This window comes from Aulonocara stuartgranti (genome assembly GCF_965226115.1).
Source record: "Aulonocara stuartgranti genome assembly, chromosome: 16".
Taxonomy (NCBI): domain Eukaryota; kingdom Metazoa; phylum Chordata; class Actinopteri; order Cichliformes; family Cichlidae; genus Aulonocara; species Aulonocara stuartgranti.
The window spans coordinates 18,845,656-18,865,422 of record NC_138952.1 but is presented as its reverse complement, the minus strand read 5'-3'; the positions used below and the strand labels follow the sequence as shown (position 1 = coordinate 18,865,422).

Here is a 19,767-nt window from a genome sequence, read left to right as displayed (position 1 = left end):
TACATTACTGAAGCAGTTCGAGATCATCTTGACAGGAAATGGAAACAGAAGGCAGCCAAAGAAGAGCTTTGAATGTCTCAAGAATGCCTTGAGAACTATTGTTGAAGATTATTTAAAGAAATTAGAAGAAAGGCTGTGTTGAAGAATAAAGTTCATACCAAATGCTGACTTTCAAGATGTTATGTGTACATGTTTCAAATCGCTGCACGTAGTTCCCATCCTAGCAAAATATTAAGAAATGAGGGGTGACTCGAGACTTCTGCACAGTACTGTATATCTGTGAAGTGGCACATAAACTGCACTGCTGCAAAGGTTAGATTAGTGCTAATGAACCTCTGTTTGAAAGGTGCAAAGCAAACCTCCTCTCCCTAAGCTGAATGCTAATTCAGTATAAAATCTTCCAATTATGTTTCTGTATGCGTATCACAGATGTCACATTAGCTGCATGCTCATGCTCAGCTACACACAGTTTTAGTACCTGTGGTACCGAGATGTGGTTTGAGTGCGTGTGTGTGTGTGCATAAGCTTGTTTCTGTGTGTACACGTGTGCTCTTAGAGACTCACCAGTGAGGTTGGTGCGTGCACTGTAGGATCCCAGGTACCGCCCGTCTGTATTGGGTGTGTAACACTCAAACAGACCTTGGTCCTTGGCCTGTACTTTGGTGATGTGCAGCACAGCTGAGTCACTACTCAGCTTCTCCACAAAGATCTCCCCACTAGTCACCCTCTGGGAATATACGGCATAGGCATAGTTTTTCGTAGCTGTGCTCACAATGCGAATCTCCCGGTCTGGTACTGAAGGGAGGTACATGGACCACTCGAAGTTCTGCTCCGTCCCCTCTTTGTAGCCCGTCACGTTGCACCAGATGGTCACGTGTGAGCCTTCAGTCCGTACGAGCGGCCCACTCTGCACCGTTACCACTCGCTGAGCCACAGCGACACCGGCTAGAGATGGAGAGGTAGTGGGAGCAAGGGAGGAATGGACAGGGTGAAGGCAGGGAGAGAGGAAAGAGAGAGCATAGGTTACAAAACTGCACTTTAAATATTTAGCATTAACAGAGTTTATGCCCCCCACATCTCCCAGGAATACAGAAACAGTGTGACATGTGCAACTAAGCATTCACGGGTGTGCTTACCAAGGTCGAGGTGTGCACACAGACTCACCTGAACGAGTTCTGAACACCAGTAACCACTTAGAAAAACGAAAAAGAAAAATCACAGTAGCTCACAGCTATAATCTAATCACGCTCACGGCAATCACACACACTCGCATGTTAACCCTTCCCCACAAGGACACCACCGCAGCTGTACTACACTGTGGTGAGAAGCAGCCATCTGGGAGTCAGGACGGAGGTCAGCATGAGCTGGTAAAATGCGTGTCAAGCTGTACAGACTACAGCTGGGGTTGAAATTTAGATTTATCCGGTACCAACATTGTTGGCTATTCTACTAGCCTGTCATTTGCTAAGAAGGTAGCTTTAAAACATCTCCCTCCTGGCTACACACTGCTCTCATTATAAACAAAAATAATTAGTGAACTAAACCATCACAGGGGACTGCAACAAACTGCGAGCAAACCAAGCCCTTGTCAAGACCGATTATTATCACTCTTTGTAGCCTATATTTAGGCGTTCAGCATATGTGAAGTTTGCCTTAACTCCTTATACACCCACACGCACACACACACACACACACACACACACACACACACACACACACACACACACACACACACACAGAGAGAGAACATTCGCCATTCAGGGAACAACTACAAACATCCCTCTCATTGGGGCCAGAGACAACAGAGCATTTACACATACCCCCAAATCCAGACAAAGTGACAAGTACGCTGTTTCCTGTCTGCACAAGCAACTGGGGATTGCAGCTGTGTTTTCGTGTGTGGGTGCGTGTGTGTGCATATAAGAAAGAAAGTCTGTAAGAGGCTGTGTCTGTAGGCACAATGCTCAGCATTAATAATTCACTAGAACAGCTTTTTAACTTTAACATCCTCACTCTTACCATAGTAACTTTCTCTCACACTTGCACTACACCCGTCCTTTCATTCACTGTGAGCGCAGGTCCATTAACACCCATGTTTGCCTGTCCAAGGTCAATCTTGTAGAAAAACAAAGGCCCTTTTGCAAATCGTGCTCGCAGAGGCCGCAAAACGTAGATGAACGGGAGGAAAAGTTACGATGATTTTGCTGTAGGAGAATACTTCCAATAGAGTCGGAGCAAGCATCGTTATCTAGATGAGGGGCTCGTGTGTCGTTTTGTTTTCCTTGCTTCCTGAGATTCCTGAACACCTTCCACAAATGAACAAGTTTTACAAATCTATTATTGTGAGTCCCTCACCTTAGTACTCTATGAAATCAGTTAGACTGAAGTGAAAACTGATTAAAATAATCATTCCTCAAGGCAAGGATTTCAAAATTGTACGCCCTCATAATTATGAAAGCAGCCACTGTAGATAGGTTGACCTTTTCTTCAAAGAGAAATGAAAAACAAAACGCAAAAAAACTCAAGTTAAATTGTTCAAACAGCACAATTATGTTGTGATATTATTGTGTTACTATAGAAACAAGATAAAAGTTCGGAATCTCATTGTAGCTTCCGGTAAGGTCACCAAGCCTTGCTACGTTCCTGTGCGAATATTATAGAAATACTATACAAGACTTGAAATGACAAAGTAGTGTTCCAATTCCACTCTTAATAATGCTGCACTCGTAAGCAGTGTGTGTGGGGGTCATAAGCATATTGACATTTCGAATGCGGTCTTGAGTCATTTTTCATAACGCATCGACAATGCTTTATTTACACATTCAATCAATAACACACAACCCATTTAGGAAAGTCATATTTTGTTTGAACATGGAAATGGAAAGGAATTCAAAAAAACAAAAAGTCACTAAGCAAAATATTTATCCCCAGATTTCTGTGGAGCCCCCCTGGGGGTCATGTGGTAGAGGAAAAATAATTAGAAGAGGATCCACAGAAATGGATTAATAAACCGCGCACACCAGTCAGAGAGGGAATTCAACATGTTTTCATTTATTATTTATTATATTTTCGTTAATAAACTTGCATACTTGTTTATCCAATTTGTATGCAATCTGTGCCGTCAGCTTTTTTCTGCTTATCTGCCAGCTTTGCACATCTTTTTGGACCTGCACATACTGCTGTACCACACTGCAATGAATCATAACCTGTTAAAAATTTGGCAACTGACTTTTACTTGATATAAAAAAATGTTTCTACAGAGAGAAAGCATTAAGCACTCAAGACAGAACGTCTACAATGAAATGTGCTGGCAAAATCTATCTGACCACAGCATGGAATGTAGTATGTAAGAGCAGGAGCCATCAGTAATGACTCAGACCTTGGTTCCCCCAGTGTTTCTTTGCTGTGATGTCAGTGTGCTAATCTGGCGGCACCCAGTCTACCCAAATCCAAGTCTGTACTGCTGCATTAGTGCTCCTCACGCTGCAGCTTCTCACCTAGAACTGCTGGAAACATATTACTCATACATCCAGAAAAAGAAGGAGGAAAAAACCCCCAAAAAAAACAAACCATACGACTCATACTGTGTTGGTGCACTAAGAGCTTTCCTTCACTTGTCTCCTGTCATCCTCATGAAACAAGCTTCTCCTCATTTCTGATTACTCTCACTCCCTTCCTCCATGTTTCACCAATCATCAATCCTCCCCTTCGTCCTGCCCCTGCAGTCTCTCTTTCTCTGGATATTCCTGTCTCTTTTCTGTGCCTCACGCTTCTCTGCATCTTTTCAAGCAGGATTTAAGCAGCTCTGTGAAACTTCAAAGTGTCCATCGCTCTGCAGGCTGTTTAGAAAGGATGACAATGACAAACCAAACCCTGCAGACCTTCAACTGATCGCTCTATTCCACCACCCTTCCACAGTAATCCTGAGCCCCCCCCCCCCATCTCCCAACTTTTTCACCTCTGGCTGCGCTGCCTTGATCTCCAAGTGTCCATATTTGTTCAACAAGGCCTCAGATATTCTATTATTAACGCTCGTCTCCATCTCTGCATACCGCAGATGTCCTGCTTTGCTACCTTTTTCCTTCTCTGGTATTCCTTTCCTGTATCTCATACCTCATCATAGCTGGCCCATTGCTTCCCACACAACTTTGGTGCAAGCAAAAACATGTGTCCCACATCAGGTGATGAAGAATGACCACAAGCAAGCTGACCTTCCTGTTGATCGGTTGGAGGATATAGCAAATGGGAGCAAATGATTGCAAATGCGCGCGCGTGCGCGCGCACACACACACACACACACACACACACACACACACACACACACACACACACACACACACACACACACAGAGAGAGAGGGAGAGAGAGAGAGAGAAAGCTGCAAAGAGGATTAAGCTAAGAAGAAGGGGGGTTAAACACTAATCCAATCATTCGTGGCCAGTGTCTTATTCTCAGCGGAAACAGCAGTGAGGCCACTCGCATTCATTCATACCTACACCTCACATCATCACTCTTCTATGACACATGATAATTATACACCTTGAAAGGTGTATAATAAAAAACACTGTAGGGCGTAAGTAATATAGAGGGCATTTTCACAGCGGTGCAAACACATGCTAATGTAGAGAACAGAGCTGTCCATCAATGACTCTCACTTTGCTTCAGTTTTTAATTACATACCCACACGTGTAAATACAGATTATATTCTATACATGCACACAGGGACGCCCATAAAAAGTTTAAGCAACCTAACGAGGATCAGCCTAACGTAGTTCCTTCATCCCAACCGCAGTCAGGCTGTACAATACCCACACAGTATAAATACTGTTTAAAAATGATGTATATTATTATCACTTCCACTGTACTTTACGTATATATCAAAAAGAAAAATCTTGGTGTATTTTACTGTATATAGTAACCATCTGCATCTTTAATTCACCTGTTCTTCCCTTTTGCTGCTGTAACAAGTGAATTTCCCCAGTGTGGGACTGAATAAAGTATGTCTCTGTTTATGATATAAAGGTGAGGTGTCAGCCTTGCTTTACTAATATAATATATGAGGTTAAATTACTGTGAATTCATAACACTTGACTGCTCTAATACAAAAAAAAATAGATTAGACTCCTTGTAAATGCATTTATTCAATTGCCTTATTCGGAGTGAATAGATACTATCAGATTTTCTCAGTGAGAATAAAAGCTCTGGCTGTTTCACATCAGAGGTTTTTATATTTCTGTGTTTGTTTTGTTAAGAGTTTTACTTCTCTCACTTGAAGCAGGTTGTTTCTAAAGTGGAAGAAGGTGGTCACAACTCCAAACATCCATCCATCCATTTTCTTAACCTGTTATCCAATTCTATGTCGCATAGGGGCTGGAGCCTATTTCAGCTGTACACCCTGGATAGGTCGCTACTTGATTACAGGGCTAACACGTAGAGACAGACAATCATTCACGCTCACATTCGTACCTATAGCCACTTTAGAATCACCAGTTAAAATAACCTACTGAGAGCCCACACAGGCACAGAGAGAACATGTGAACTCCACTCTACCACAACCCTACTGTATAGCTCCAATCATTTCTTGATGCAGACGGAAGACTTTTTTGTTGTTCTTCAGTAGCGATAGAAGTCAAGGCGTGACAATATATGTCCACAATAATGATGACATCACATTACACTGATTCTGTGATACTGTATTCACTGCAAGAAAATCATCTCTATAACTGAAGGAGTAAAAAGCAGCCTCAAAAAGGCAAAAAATTATTTTTTTACCCTCTGCACCATTGCATCAATGACTTTATGTATTATTATTATTTAATTTTAATAACGTGTCAGTTGAACCTCTCAGTTCCCTGATTAGCTTCTCCCCCCACTGACTGCTGTTTCCCCTCTGTGAGTTCCTTGTTTTTCTTCACAGCTGCCACTTTTTCAAGTTGGTTTACTTGTGTTTACTTCACCTTCAATCATTTGGTAAACTCCACCACAAGAAATCATGAAATATTGACTAATAAGGTTGCAACTTAGCATGAATTATTAATATTACAGGGAGATACGCAATGCATAAAACTAAATAAGTTCTGTGACTATTTTAGTTTAGCGCACAGTGGTTTGAATCTTAAACTGGGATTATAGCCAGTGTTTGAGATACTGCCGGCCCTTAAACTTCACCTCAATGCTTTTTGGCAAAAACTATTTAGGAAAGTTGAACAGGGGACCGTCTAATGATTCAGCGAAACACGACTTAAACATATGAACATGCTACATATAAAAAAAAAGTGCTCTACATCAGTGTCCAGTTTGCCCAAGGGAGGTTCAAAATGATCCAGAGTAAGGCAGCAATAAGAAGAGCAAAGGATTACACGGGGAGCAGAGGGAAAAAAAGAGCGGAAGGGGAAGAACGGTTGCCTCCAGGTTGCAGAACATTACAAAATGCACAAAGCTTTTGAATATATATTTTACACCTTGGGGTTTGGACCCCCTTTTGCCTCAGGAGCTGATGATGTAAATCTTCTGTTCCACAATATCCCAAAGGCGCTCAATTAGATTGAGATCTGGTGACTGTGGAGGCCATTTGAGTACAGTGAACTCATTGTCATGTTGAAGAAAGCAGTTTTAGATGGTTTGAGCTTTGTGACATGATGCAATATCCTGATGGGCGTAGCATTCAGAGGATGGGTACACTCTGGAGCTACACTTTCATGTTTTTAATGCCTAATTCTGATCCAACCATCTGAACGCTGTAGCAGAAATCGAGACTAATCTGACCAGGCAACATTTTTCCAATCTTCTAATGGCCAATTTTGGTGAGTCTAGCCTTAGTTTCCTGTTCTTAGCTGATAGGTGAAGCGTCTGGTGTAGTCTTCTGCTGTGGCAGTCTGTCTGTTTCAAGGTTAATCACTTTTTGTATTCAAAGATTCTCTTCTGCATACATTGGTTTTAACAAGTGGTTATTTGAGTTGCCGTTGCCTTCATATCAGCAGTCTGGCCATTTTGCTTTGGCATCAACAAGGTATTTTCACCCAGAGAACTGCTGCTCACTTGAGATTTTCTCATTTTCAGACCATTCTCTGTAAGCCCTAGAGATGGTGGTACAGGAAAATCCCACTAGATCAGCAATTTCAGACTCAAACAAGCCCATCTGATCCTAACAACCATGCCATTCAAGGTTGCTTAAACCACCTTTCTTTCCAGTTCTGGTGCTCAGATTGAACTTCATCAGGTCATCTTACCGTTGTGCACATGTTTAAACGCATGGCCTAAATGCTGCCATGCAATTGGCTACTTAAATATCTGTATTAACCTGCAGTTGAACAGGTGTACCTAACAAAGTGGCCAGTGAGTGTGTAGGCATGCTGCTAAATAATGTGCTGCCATTTGTGTTACAGAAAGAAATAAAGACCAAAGAGCGATGACGAATATTTTCCTGTCCACTCTTCCCTGCACTCATTAACCATACTCCAAAATCACTCTGTATATTTCTCCCTCTAGGCCCCTGAAAGCATTTGACCCTGTTAACATCATTACCAGAGACAGCAAGAGTGCCAAAGACACAGAGAGATTCCAAGATGAGGCAAAACAGAAGGAAAGAAGATCAATGAAGAGAGATTTTTTTTAATGCAAGAGGGGCACATTAGCAGTCAGTAAGGGTATGATCACAATACAAATTCTAGCTTCTTTCTCAAAACTGTCCAACAAAATAAACCTTTACATGCTAAATCATACCGTGCGCCGCAAAGAGCACGAATTGTATTTTTGTAATGCCTCTTACGTGAAAGTGTCTGTGCAAAAGAAATGTGATTTAACAGACTAAAATTCTTCACGTTGCCTCTGCAGAATAAATTTAACATTCGGCTTGTCAGGCTTTCCACATGGCACTATGTAATCATCCAAATGTAAACCCAGCAATAGATTGATGACAATACCCGACTTTATTTCCTATAGTTTTCTCATCGTATTGGAGAGACTCTAGACAGCATCGAATATTGCAATTCAGGCCTCGTCCTCTTACTCCTCTTGCCATCCGTGTCGTTCCTGCAGCGATAATCATGGCGTGTGTCAGATTGTAGAAGTCGCTGCAGCAGGGCTGTTTTTAAAAACCTCTGACCCTTGTTCCAGCTTCAGAATCTTTAATATTGACAGCCTCATTTATTAAGTGGGAGCATCTTATCTTTTGTACTTAAGTGAAAAACTAAATGTTTTCCCTCAAGGCACTGTCGAACAAACATCTGAGTGATAGGGAGAGATGGCTAAAAAAAAAAAAGAAGAAAGAAAAAGCAAGTGTTACGTCTTCCACGAGAGGTCAGTTACATAGGCCGGCTGGTCAATCCAACTGCTGACGAACAGCTACAACAACTGCCCATTACACCCACACACTTCTAATCACAGCGACAACGACAGAGTACAGGATGTCCACGGGGTTGGTAGAACAGCAGTTCAACTGTATGTCACCATCTTGTCTTTGTATGTGTCAAGTAAAGAGACAGAGGTGATGTTAGTAGTACATCCCGAAGTCTATCTGGATTTTTTTAAATGCCATTCAAGTCTCACTGCATTCAAATCAATCATGCTATAGTCTCCATTTCTGTAACTCCCATCCAATTCTCAAATCTCGGTGTAAACTAGGACTCCTGCTTTGAATCACACCTGGGTCATGCTGTCCTCGCGCCTCACTATGCTAACTAGTTCTAATTTATGGGCCTCCTGGGCTGTAGCAGTCATGACCTCACCTGCGCTGTTGCTCGTAACAGCTGGTGAGACCAGGATGGAAGCCGAGGGGGGTTCCTAATTCCTACTTCTGCGTCAATATGGTGCTGAATGCTCGAAGTGTGAGTGGCCACTACACTATAAATGGAACCAAGCATTAAGGATACGCCTGCTTAGCTGAAATGTAATTTTTCAGTGTGTGGGCTAATTCATATTTTCTCCTCTCCATTTCCGGTGCTGGCATTATTCGTCAGTAGTGTCAACAGCGCAGAGCAGATCATAATCTATCCTTCTCGACAGAACAGCTGCCTCTTCATCCTCCCTCCTACACCCTCAGCTGCTTCGCCTTCTTGTTGGACCACGTCGGAAAAAGAGCTTTTAAGTTTTATTGTTTTATCCGGAGAGATCATACGGAACGGATAATCAACACACAGTCACTACTGTGACATACACAGCTAGAGCAGTAGCTTGACATATAAATTTAATTAAAACCTTAAACGTGTGCGTGAAGGTCATTCCTTAACAACGGCGCATAATGATTAAAAACAGAGCTGGCTAGTAATGCTTTGTCTTCCACGCTCCAGCCAAGGCTACAGCAAATTCAAAGGAACCTATTATGCAGGCATTTCCTAATTTCTGTCATAAACCTGTATAATAGTGGATGCTCATAAACTCTTTCCCCGCCAAAGCATTGTTTACCAGTGACTCCCGAATCGCTAATGAGTCAAGGTGTCTTTACTCTATGATTTATATCACCAAAAAAAAAAAAAAAAAAAAAAAAAAAAAAGAGCAGAAAGTTGGATTTTTAACACATCTCATGACATAATTGCTGTAACATGTAATTACTGGTGATGATGGTGTTTAATGTGGTCAAAGTATCAGTTACTCACACCAGCCTATGTACAAGCAATCCCTGTGACCCAAAAGCTTCAAACTTCCCTAAATGTTTGGTTCCCCTTATTTTTTCCTACTCTTGGCTCACAGATGATGACAGAGAGCGTCCTAATATGGTCATCTTGGTTCCAAGGGAAAGCCAATCAGAAGACCGTTAACTTGAAAAGGAGGGGGAAAGGGGCTGCAACAATATTAAAGATAATGCGAGCAGAGTCTAAGAATAAAAATATGCCGTTGGAAATTATATAAATATAACAGGTCCACATCAGGTGTTTGAAATGCTTTTCTGGAAATGTGCGACTCCTGAATTATGGAATCTGGGTTACTGAAAGGCAGGGTAAACACATACAGTGTAACAGATGGCTACAGTCACTGTAGACTGATGAACAGAACTTGAAGGAGGACCGTCTGTGCCACATTGAGGTGTCTACATTAATAGCTGAAAGTGACAATTTTTCCATGGCAAATACAGCCATAATTCCAACTACTGTTTGTCACTGTGAGGAAGACAAAGGCGTCTGGACAGAGGACAGAGGTAGTCTGTCTGGGCCAATCATTTCTACGTGCACACACGAACACACCTTCAGTGCACTTAGTGCTTCCATCTACACCCCACCCCAAATGCATTAACTCTATGTGGACACCTGCTACCACACTAACCTCCTCTTCCCCAACCCCCCAGTCATAACCAACCTGATTCCCTCCTCCCAACCCCCCACCTGCCACCCCACACACACACACACACACACACACACACACACACACACACACATCCCCCACCCGGTCTGAATGACAAAGCATTGCGGTCTCAGAGCTACGCCCAAACCAAGCTATTCCTCCAGAAATAAGACTAAAGGAAATATATAAATAATAATAAAGCTGTACACAATATATGCAGTCGTGACTAACTCTTACAGAAGAGTCGAATGTTCACGTTAATTGTCGCAAAAGAAAATGTAGCTATAAAAGCCGCACAGCTATCTCTGGTCATTATCCATCTTGTACTTGTGTACAATTATGCCTGACAGCTGCGTCTACTTTATGTACACTGGTTAGGTTTGGGTTTTTTTGTATGACTGGCAACTTGCTATCAGTTCCCACGTTTGTGCATTAAGCCGCAGATTGGAAAGAAAACTAATTAACTATTAATTACTCTACTTCAAACAGACTTTTTCTGCCATTGTCAGTCATTTTGCCTCTCAGGCAATGAAAGACATGCGCTTGTAAATTCATGCATTTATGCATAAGCAATTAGACACACAAACACACACATACACACGCCAGCACATCTTTGGTTTTATGTGTAAAAGCGAGCGCCGTAACAGAACATAGCGGTAAAGTGAGTCAAGCGCTTTTTGCGAGGGGAATGTTGAAGGCAAAGAAACGTTAATATAGACATTTAATTATGCGCACGTGCTTCTTTAAACGCGGGCATAGAGATGAGTGTCTGTCAGACGATGAGGACGTGGGGGTGGGGGGAGTGGTCGCCATAGTTACAGCGCCTGGTGTGCATCCCACCCGCGTGGGATCTGCTTGGGTGGAGGATCAAGCAGGGAGCAGGGGAGTGTAGCAGCGTGGAAGGACAGCAACTCAGTACTGTGGGTACTTTATGTTTTAGTGCTTGTTTGTGTGTGTGTGTGTGTGTGTGTGTGTGTGTGTGTAGGAGTGAAGTGGAATCCTCTTGTCAACCAGCCATCATGACTCCTAACACAGAAAACGGGAGGAGTCAGCAAAACCCCCAGGGATTTGGGGTGGGGGTTTGTTGGTCTTATAACTAAGCAAGAATGGTGCATGTAAATACACCCACTAAATGCGATTGTTAAACTTAGCACCTTCCCCTGAAACTCCAAAGATAAATATCTTGTTTGGATCACACTTGACGGCAGTTTCTAATTAGTGCTCTTTGAAGAAGGGGTGGGCTGGGCACAGTATTGTTTAAAATGAGTGGGGGATGGAGGTCAGGGGCTATTCACTGGAGGAGGAGGAGAAGGAGGGGGAGGCATGCTGGAGTACCTTTTAAGCGTGTGAGTGAGGAGAAGCAGGGGCACGTATGCAAATCAGCTCCAAAGAACACTTAAACAGTTTACAAACTCAATGGCTAAAGGGATGTAGTTGGGATGTTATCGCAAAGCACGAGATTGGATCTGAGGCGTGAATAAGCGAACAGGCCCGGGAATGAGAATGTGGCAGAGTTATGATGTAAGGAAAGGCCTGACAGTTTACCAGAGATACCGCAGCAGAGTTAAGATCAGACACAAAGCAGACGCTGCCTCTTCTCTGTCTCCAGCTCCAGCCACTTTCCTCATTCGCCGTGGCAGGCAGGAAGTCTCCTACAAGAACTCTGGTTGTCTTCAGTCACTTATCTCCCCATGTTGGAGAGAGACAACTCCGATGTGGGTCATGGGGAGGTGGGGGTACATATAAGGAACTTTTGTTTTAAATGTATTGTGAGCACTAGAAGTTTGCTCAGTTTCCTGATGTTTTCTGGATGTTCCCTTAGAAGGAAACATGAGTTTAATTGCAGCTTTTCACCACTCAGACGATGCAGACAGGAGGGCGAATGACAACAGACAACACTGGTGTTGTAGGTCTGTGAAGGTTTTCAGTCATCCAGGTCATGGTGTTGTAGGAAAACTCTGGTCACAATTGGGTGCGAGCAAATGGGTAGTAGACTGGCGTCTACTACAGGGCAACAATTCCTTGGCCTGAGGACATGCATACCAGCCAGTATCTGACTTGCTTTTAGGTACACATGACACAGGAAGTTCCCAGAAGACAAAACATTTCCATACTGGCACAATCACAAAACACCACTCATGCAGCTCTATTGATCCATGCCTAACGAGACATCTCAGTCATAATGTTGACCGACGAATAGCTTCTGTTGTCATTATACATCCCAACTTTAATGAATATTTACTGGGAACTTATCACACAGTTTGTGGATGATAGCCAAGCTGTCAGTCTTGTTTCTGCTTTGGTAGTCCCCCCCCTCTGTCGAGTCAACAATGTTATGATATGAAAAAACAATAGCACAAAAGGCATCCTGTCATGGGTATACACAAAGAGATGGGTCTGGTGTTTATGATGCAAACAAGCGTGCGTGCAACTACAGAATACAGCAGGCACAGAAAATAACAAGGGGAGCAAACAGCGCTGCAATCAGACAGCTGCACAAGCTCGTATTCCCCCTAACAGAGAGAAATTGGTCCTCTGACTCTGGCGACAACAGCAGGAAAAAAAATAATAATAATGAGGAACAAATCTTGGGACTCGCACCAAAAATTCCCATACCATAAACATAGATCAGCTATGCAAACAGCTAGCCGATGAGTTATTGCTTTCTGCCTCAGTGTCTAGACGGCACTGTCTCTTGTGTCAGCTGAGGCTTAAACACACATGAAATGCATTCCCCCGTGCTGTAACAGCTGACTCAAGGTGCTCAGCATGAGGACGCACTGGTTTGACCGCAAACAAGCTGTAATGCGCGTAATTTTCGGGTGGGGGGCTTTCAGCTGTTGTTCTTATTCGGGACAGAGGAGAGGCGGGGTGTGCATCAGGGAGTGGCACGACAAACTTTGAATCCCAACAAAATTTGAAATGCCTGAGTCAGCATCAGTGACATTAGCATGGTCCTTGAAAGCGTGGGAGTATAATGGATCACATTCAATGTGTATAATCTGTTTAATGAGAGAAGATTACATTTGCAAAAGATGTGTTGTGAAAATATACTTATATGATCAAGGATTACTTTCAAATGTGTCCATTTTTCATGAAAAGCATTGTTATTAATTGATGATGATGATTAATAATGTAACAATACTGCTTCTGTAAGGATAATTTGAATGAATCAAGAATAAAAGATGAATATCCAAGGACTTTTCTTTTTGCTCTTAATATAGATGGTTGAGATGGTTAAAAACAGAAAAAAAAAAACATGAAACATTTTGTGGTTTTATCAATTTTTCTACTAAAAAGAAACTTTTTTTCCAGTAAATCAAGTATTCCTCTGACAACTTTTGTTTTTGACAATTTTATTTATTATTATTATTATATTAATGACGCAATGATGTAGCATCTTACTTCTCCTCAAAGGGAACCCATTATTATAGTAAAAAAGACCAAGATTTCAAATAATGAGTGTAATTCTTACAAGCTTGAAAGTCAACACAGGCACAATAACTGGACTGAAATTAGTGAAAACACAGCCAATGTCCAGAGAAAAACTTTGAAATTCCTTCAGAAAGTCTGGTGAACAATTGCTCAAGAACACCTTAAAAAATCTACACGAAAGTCTGGCTTCATGTCTCCATATAGAGAAATGACTGAGGTCTTGAGACTTTTGCACAGTAGTGTATCTGCTGTTCAAATCTTCTGTTTGCAAGAATAAAGTTGGCTTAAAAGGGAGGATGACTCTGAAGAGGTGTGATTTAAAATGACACAAAGATTCTGGAAAAGAAAGTAATGGGTCCCCTTGAAACCTGCATCATAACATCACTTATAACAGTTATGTGCAATTGTCTTGATGAGTCAATTTCATATGCAAGATTCCTAATTTCTTTCTCTGTTAATTATACAGTTTGTTCACATTAAGAAATGCAAACATTGTAATGAGCTTGTCTGGAATGAAAAATGAGATCAAAGTAGAACTACTTTCAAGCATTTGCGACAATTGTCACGGCACCATATGGACAATCAAATCTGCACTTGAATGGCTGCAAGTACCGCCCTTCTATTTCTGTTAAAAACACGGGGGGGGGGGGGGGGGGGGGGGGGGAAGGAACACTACACATTAGATATGTCTAAACTGATAATGAGCTTATAAGTACCTTCATTTTCTTTGATTGGGCAGGTTTTAGAGGGCCAGCTTGATAAAGGGTCGGCTGATAAGCTCAAAGTTTGATGGTGCTACAACAAGTACTTAAAACTTTTCTCTTTTCGATCAATAGCACTGTAATGAGCCTGGATAACAGGCTATGGTTTCAGTTTCTCTACAGACTTGAAACAAGTGATCAAAAAATAGCATCAAAATCCTCATAAGAGAAGAAGGGAGATGGCTCAAAGGAAAAAAGAAAACAGCCACCACACACACCACCACCATACCATCACTTTTGAAAGTTTTACTTCCTCCACTAAAACTTCATATTTCTGCTGACCTTTTTCCCCAAAGGATATCATTTCTGCTTTTTTTTTTAATGTGTTTTCCTTACAATCCTAATACCAAAAGGAAGAGACTGTTGAGTGAATGAAGCTCCATTATTACACTCCAGTAAGGACAATTTACTGTAGTCAGACCTGAAAAGCTACTTGGCCATGTTTAAAAATGAATGCAGACAATACATGATTAGCATGCCAATGTGTTAGGGGAAAAAAAAATTAAAAGGTGAAGAAAAAGATAGAAAAACACTAAAGTCACAAAACTGTGATGCTACAGCAGGGTTATACGTTTAATCTTTTGTAGCAAGCTACGTTCAAGTGCTCCCTCTTAAGGGCCCACCGCAGCCGCTAGACCAGCATATCTGAGCTATATAGCACACTTGATAGGCCAATGTGTAAACCACAAATGCTTAAACCATTATAGTATAGATCCACTTCTTCATAGTTTGTAAGGGATGAGCTAAAACATAAATCATTGGTATAGAGTTTGTAGTGCCTGATATGAGACCTGATTTTATCGATGTTACATAGCTATACTAGGTATACTACACGTTAAAAACCTGTATTACTCCCTTCCCATCCCCATAACTAACCGTCTCATGCAGGTTTATGCAAATTCATTCATAACGCGTTTAAGCGTCATGAGAACAAGGTAAAAACAGATCTTGTTATGCAAGTTGGAAGAGATATTCGACAAATACAGAGATACAAAATGTGAAACACACACACAGGCGTCAGGATTTTGCGCTAAACAGTGTGAAGCTGCTCTTAGACAAGCTCAACAGAACCAATGGCAGCTCATCAGAACCTGAGCATCCACTGGCCGCTCTTCTATCAACCCAGTAAACGGAAACCACTGAGGCATTTCGCAGTTAAACTTGACAGCCTCGCACATATCACACTTCCAGTTTAGTTACATAAACTGGAACATGTTGGATAGCAAGTTGGCTGCCCGGTTTCAAACACACTCACACAAACAGAAGAATGCCCGCACAAAGCACACACACTTTTACACCAAAAGCATGACATCTTTCTCGCTCGCTGAAGGAGAGAAGGAAGACATTCTGTTTGTAAAGCTAATAAATATTCGTTCCTTCAGGCGACTCCTTTTATAAGCTTTATATCATATACCCTGGTGCCACAAATAAACACACACACACACACAGACACACACACACGTACCTGGTTGCAAACTCAGCAGCATAAATAAGCCAATATAAGATTTGCCTGCCAAAAGAATGTGTAAGTGGCACCTCTGTCTTTAATAATGACTGATACAGCCTTCATCTATCACAGCTGTCAGCCATCTTTATTATGTTCTTCCTTATCACACACACACACACACACACACACACACACACAAACAAACAAGCACTAAAACATAAAAAAAGTAAGTTCAAACATGTGCTTGCTGACACACTGCGAATGAATCACACAGCTGATCACACACCGCCAGACAAGTACCTCTAACCTACCACAGCTGCTTGTGTATGCAAGTAGATGACAGATAGACAAATGATATGAAAGTATGTGGCAGTGCATATGCTAGTGATGCATTATCAATATAGCAATACCAGTGCTGCTAATATGAAATATAAGCATATTTTTCCTTCAGACACGTTATTTAGTTATTTAGTTCATGGCTCTGATGGCTCTAAAATTGGAGGACAGGTATAGAATTTGAAATCATTGTGAACAGAAATGATTCAAGTAAAAAAATTAAAAAAGTTCCTGATGCCATCATGCTGATTTAAATTACCACTTCTATTTTGGAATAACTGAACTTGACTGCTTGCCAGTTGATTGCCACCCCAATATTTTTTTTCTGTCTTCTCGAGGGGGATTGGTTTATAATGTCAGCTAACAGTGAAAAATACCAATCACAAGTTACCAAAGCCTAAAGACATGTCATGCTTTTGTTTGACTAGCAGTCTAATCCCACAGACATTGTTTACAGAACAATCAGAATAGTCTGAAAAGACTCCAATTTAAAGAGCCAGAGCCAGAGAATTTGCACTTTTGTTAACACACTGGTTCCAGATAATTTACTCTGAGTCTATAATTTTTCAGTTGTGGTGATTTTCTGCCTTTGGTTTGGACTACGTCCCAGTTGTCAGGTTCACATTACTGATAATGTTGGCAATAATAGCATTAGTATCATGTTAAACACTGTTACTTCAACAAGAGCCACACAGACAGTTGTTACATTTTACTGTCTCCCTCCTTGCACCCAAAAGCTTCTTCGCCACCTCAAAGGGCTTCCAAATTGAATCATGATTATGCAACATGAAAACCCCTCTCTTATCCCTTTTTACCACCGATATCTCATCTGTACTGTGACCGTGTGAAGGCCAGCGCATCTCACATTCGAATTGGGAAAGCTGCACAGAGGTCTGATCCTAGTGAAAGTGACTCACGATGTGCTGAAAGGGGATGAGAAGCAAGGCACAGGCTGGTAAGCCAAGTGGGGGCCTCCAGCAGGCTGACTTCCACTCCCACTCCCGCACGCCCCCTCCTTTGTGCCCCCCCTCAGCAGTGCTGACAGGCCACCCAGTCCAGGAACAGAAAAGCCATCTGGTGTTTGTTTGGGACAGTTCACAGGCAGGATGAAATGTATATGTGTGTGTCAGCAGTGATGTCTGCATGAATGTTTGTATCAGTGTGTGTGTGGTGTGTGTGTCATCAATGTGTCTAAACTTGCATTTGCAGGAAGGTCTCATACAGTGACAAATGGGTTTTATGATGATGACTTACTGTAAAGCAGAGCAGGCACTGGGTGACATCAGAATCTATTATGCACAGATCCAGATGTGTCTATATTATGTGCATCTATAGGGGATGTATTGATACACGTGTGTGTGGCGACAGCAGCTGGTTGCCTATATGATCAATCCATTTAACACTGCAGGACTGTATAAGCTTAGTCTCTAACTAAAGACCAAATATCACATTAACCTAGTTCACCGCGTACACACACACACACACACACACACACACACACACACAGCTGTTCACGGGCATCTGTTATTATTGCAGCGATTTAACCGAAGTAGTCTACTTCCACCTGACTCAGAATGACTACTAGCCCAGTTCCCCTGCCTGTAAAGAGGTTTGATTGACATGTCTCATACAGGTGTGCCGTGACAGACAAACAGCAGATGCCGATTTTATCTCGGAAATCTGAGCACTGATAAAAATAAATAAATAAATAAATAAAAATCAGATAACAAACGCAGTCTCAAAGCTTTTTTCACCTTCTTTTTTCAGATGACTTACCAAGCAGCGCGCAGACTAGAAAGAGCGCACCGGTTGCCATTGTATGTGTGTGTGTTGCTCCGCTGATCCACTTTTAATATCCCCTCCTTTTAGATGAGAAGCCGGTGGCGTCTGACAGTGTGATCAGCTGCTGGTCCTGAACCAGAAAATAAGGAGGTCTACAAAACCCCGGAGGCAAGAAGAAGAATAAAAAAGCTTCCTTGAGAGTCAAATCCACAGCTGGCGGCTTTCCAAATGTGCGACCCACCTCTCTACAACGTCCTTCTGTTTAAAATAAATAAATAAAAAGCCTCCGATGTCGTTTCCTCTCGCCTTTACCCTCACCTATCTGCTTTTATCGCTGACGATGAAGTGTGCGTATGCCCAGCGCCTAGGCGACCCAACCCACTCACTCGCAGCACCGGCTCACTACGCATCCGAGACTGCGGAGGCGATTCGCACTCGCAGCCTCCTCAGTAAAAACTAAAAGTCCGGCGTGACTCCTGCGTATCTGGATACACGAAGGGAGGCGGGGAATGCTGACGGTTTTGGGAGTCAGACTGGAATAAGTCCCGGATAATTTTCCTTCCCCTCACTGATGGGAGCGCAGGATCACGAGCAAGCAGTCCAAGCAGGCTCTGTTTTTTTCCACGGCAAATCCCGTAGACCTTATAATCAATCTCTCCACTATCGCTCCGCAGAAAGCCCAATGGGCGGGCGCTCCAGATGAGGCAAGCAAGGCTTTATACTCTGTATAAAAAAAATCACACCAGATTGATCACAATACTCTAACCCAAAATAAGTGATTTGAAGTTGTTACTGCCAATTCAAGTGGGCATTGTGTGCTAATTTAAGACACTATGCGTCTAAATCTTGACAAGATTATTAAAAGATTTTACGAGCTCAAAAAAATGAAGCAGTTCATCCCCAGAAAGAAACGACCCAACCCGTTGCTTTTCCTCTCTGGAGGTTATTTCCTTGTTTTCTGCCTGACCAAGCACTTTGGCAGTTTGAAAACTTGAAAGCGTGTTGCCTTGCTCCACCCCTAAAACCACGCCCCGGCCGTGTGGGTCTGGGGTGCAGTGGGACAAGGACGCATTTGCATTTGTTTGTTGAAATTCTAGTTCAGGCCGTTGATAGATTGAATAGGTTAATCGGAGTGGAGGGCAATTAAGCCCCTTATGCTACTAGTTTTCCCAGCTTTTTATTTGCAGGGTAGAGTTCAACCACTTTTTTGAGGTAGACACGAATTGTTCGCGCAACATCTGTTTACTGCATAAACGCACGATGATTATCACTTGAAAAATAAAATATCAGGCTATTCTTTGATGGTGTTTGTTTATTTTGCGCCGATCACAAATGTCGCCTTCTCATGTATAATTTACAAAGCAGTCTGCGTGTTATAGACAGATTTTGTACCTCTCCTTCCCCCCCCTCACCCCACTTCTCCATACACCACCTGCGTTACACACAACTGGCAATCAACATAATGAGGTGCCGCTCTGTTTGGGAACTGCAGAAAAATATCTGAGAAAAAAAACGCAGTTCACCTTTCATGGGTTGAAACTCCATCCCTCTTTGAATCAGATTATGAGAACATAAACCACGCATCGCTTTGACATAAGCACAGATTTATTGATTTTCGTGACGCTGCTCCATTATTAGCAGGATCTAAAATAGACAGGGTGAATGGGAGTTTGCTGGGAGACAGGCACAAGTGAAATAAAACTGCTCGGGTGAGAAGCTGTGAAGTGAGAG

The 19,767-nt window shown here is 42.2% G+C and overlaps 1 protein-coding gene across 2 annotated transcripts in view; it reads right to left on the bottom strand.

The window, feature by feature from the left end:
- igsf3 (immunoglobulin superfamily, member 3) overlaps positions 1 to 19,031 on the bottom strand; it is a 79,417-nt gene extending 60,386 nt beyond the window's left edge. Inside the window, exons 1-3 of one of the 2 annotated variants that reach the window (XM_082508684.1) lie at positions 18,278 to 19,031; positions 18,031 to 18,188; positions 565 to 945 (exon numbers count right to left, since the gene is read on the bottom strand). In XM_082508684.1, the coding sequence (XP_082364810.1) occupies positions 565 to 945; positions 18,031 to 18,070 (421 nt within the window). In that variant the 5' untranslated portion in view covers positions 18,071 to 18,188; positions 18,278 to 19,031. The remainder of the gene's footprint in view (positions 1 to 564; positions 946 to 18,030; positions 18,189 to 18,277) is intronic. The other variant, XM_082508685.1, reaches the window with a different exon arrangement.
- Positions 19,032 to 19,767: the final 736 nt, after the last annotated feature.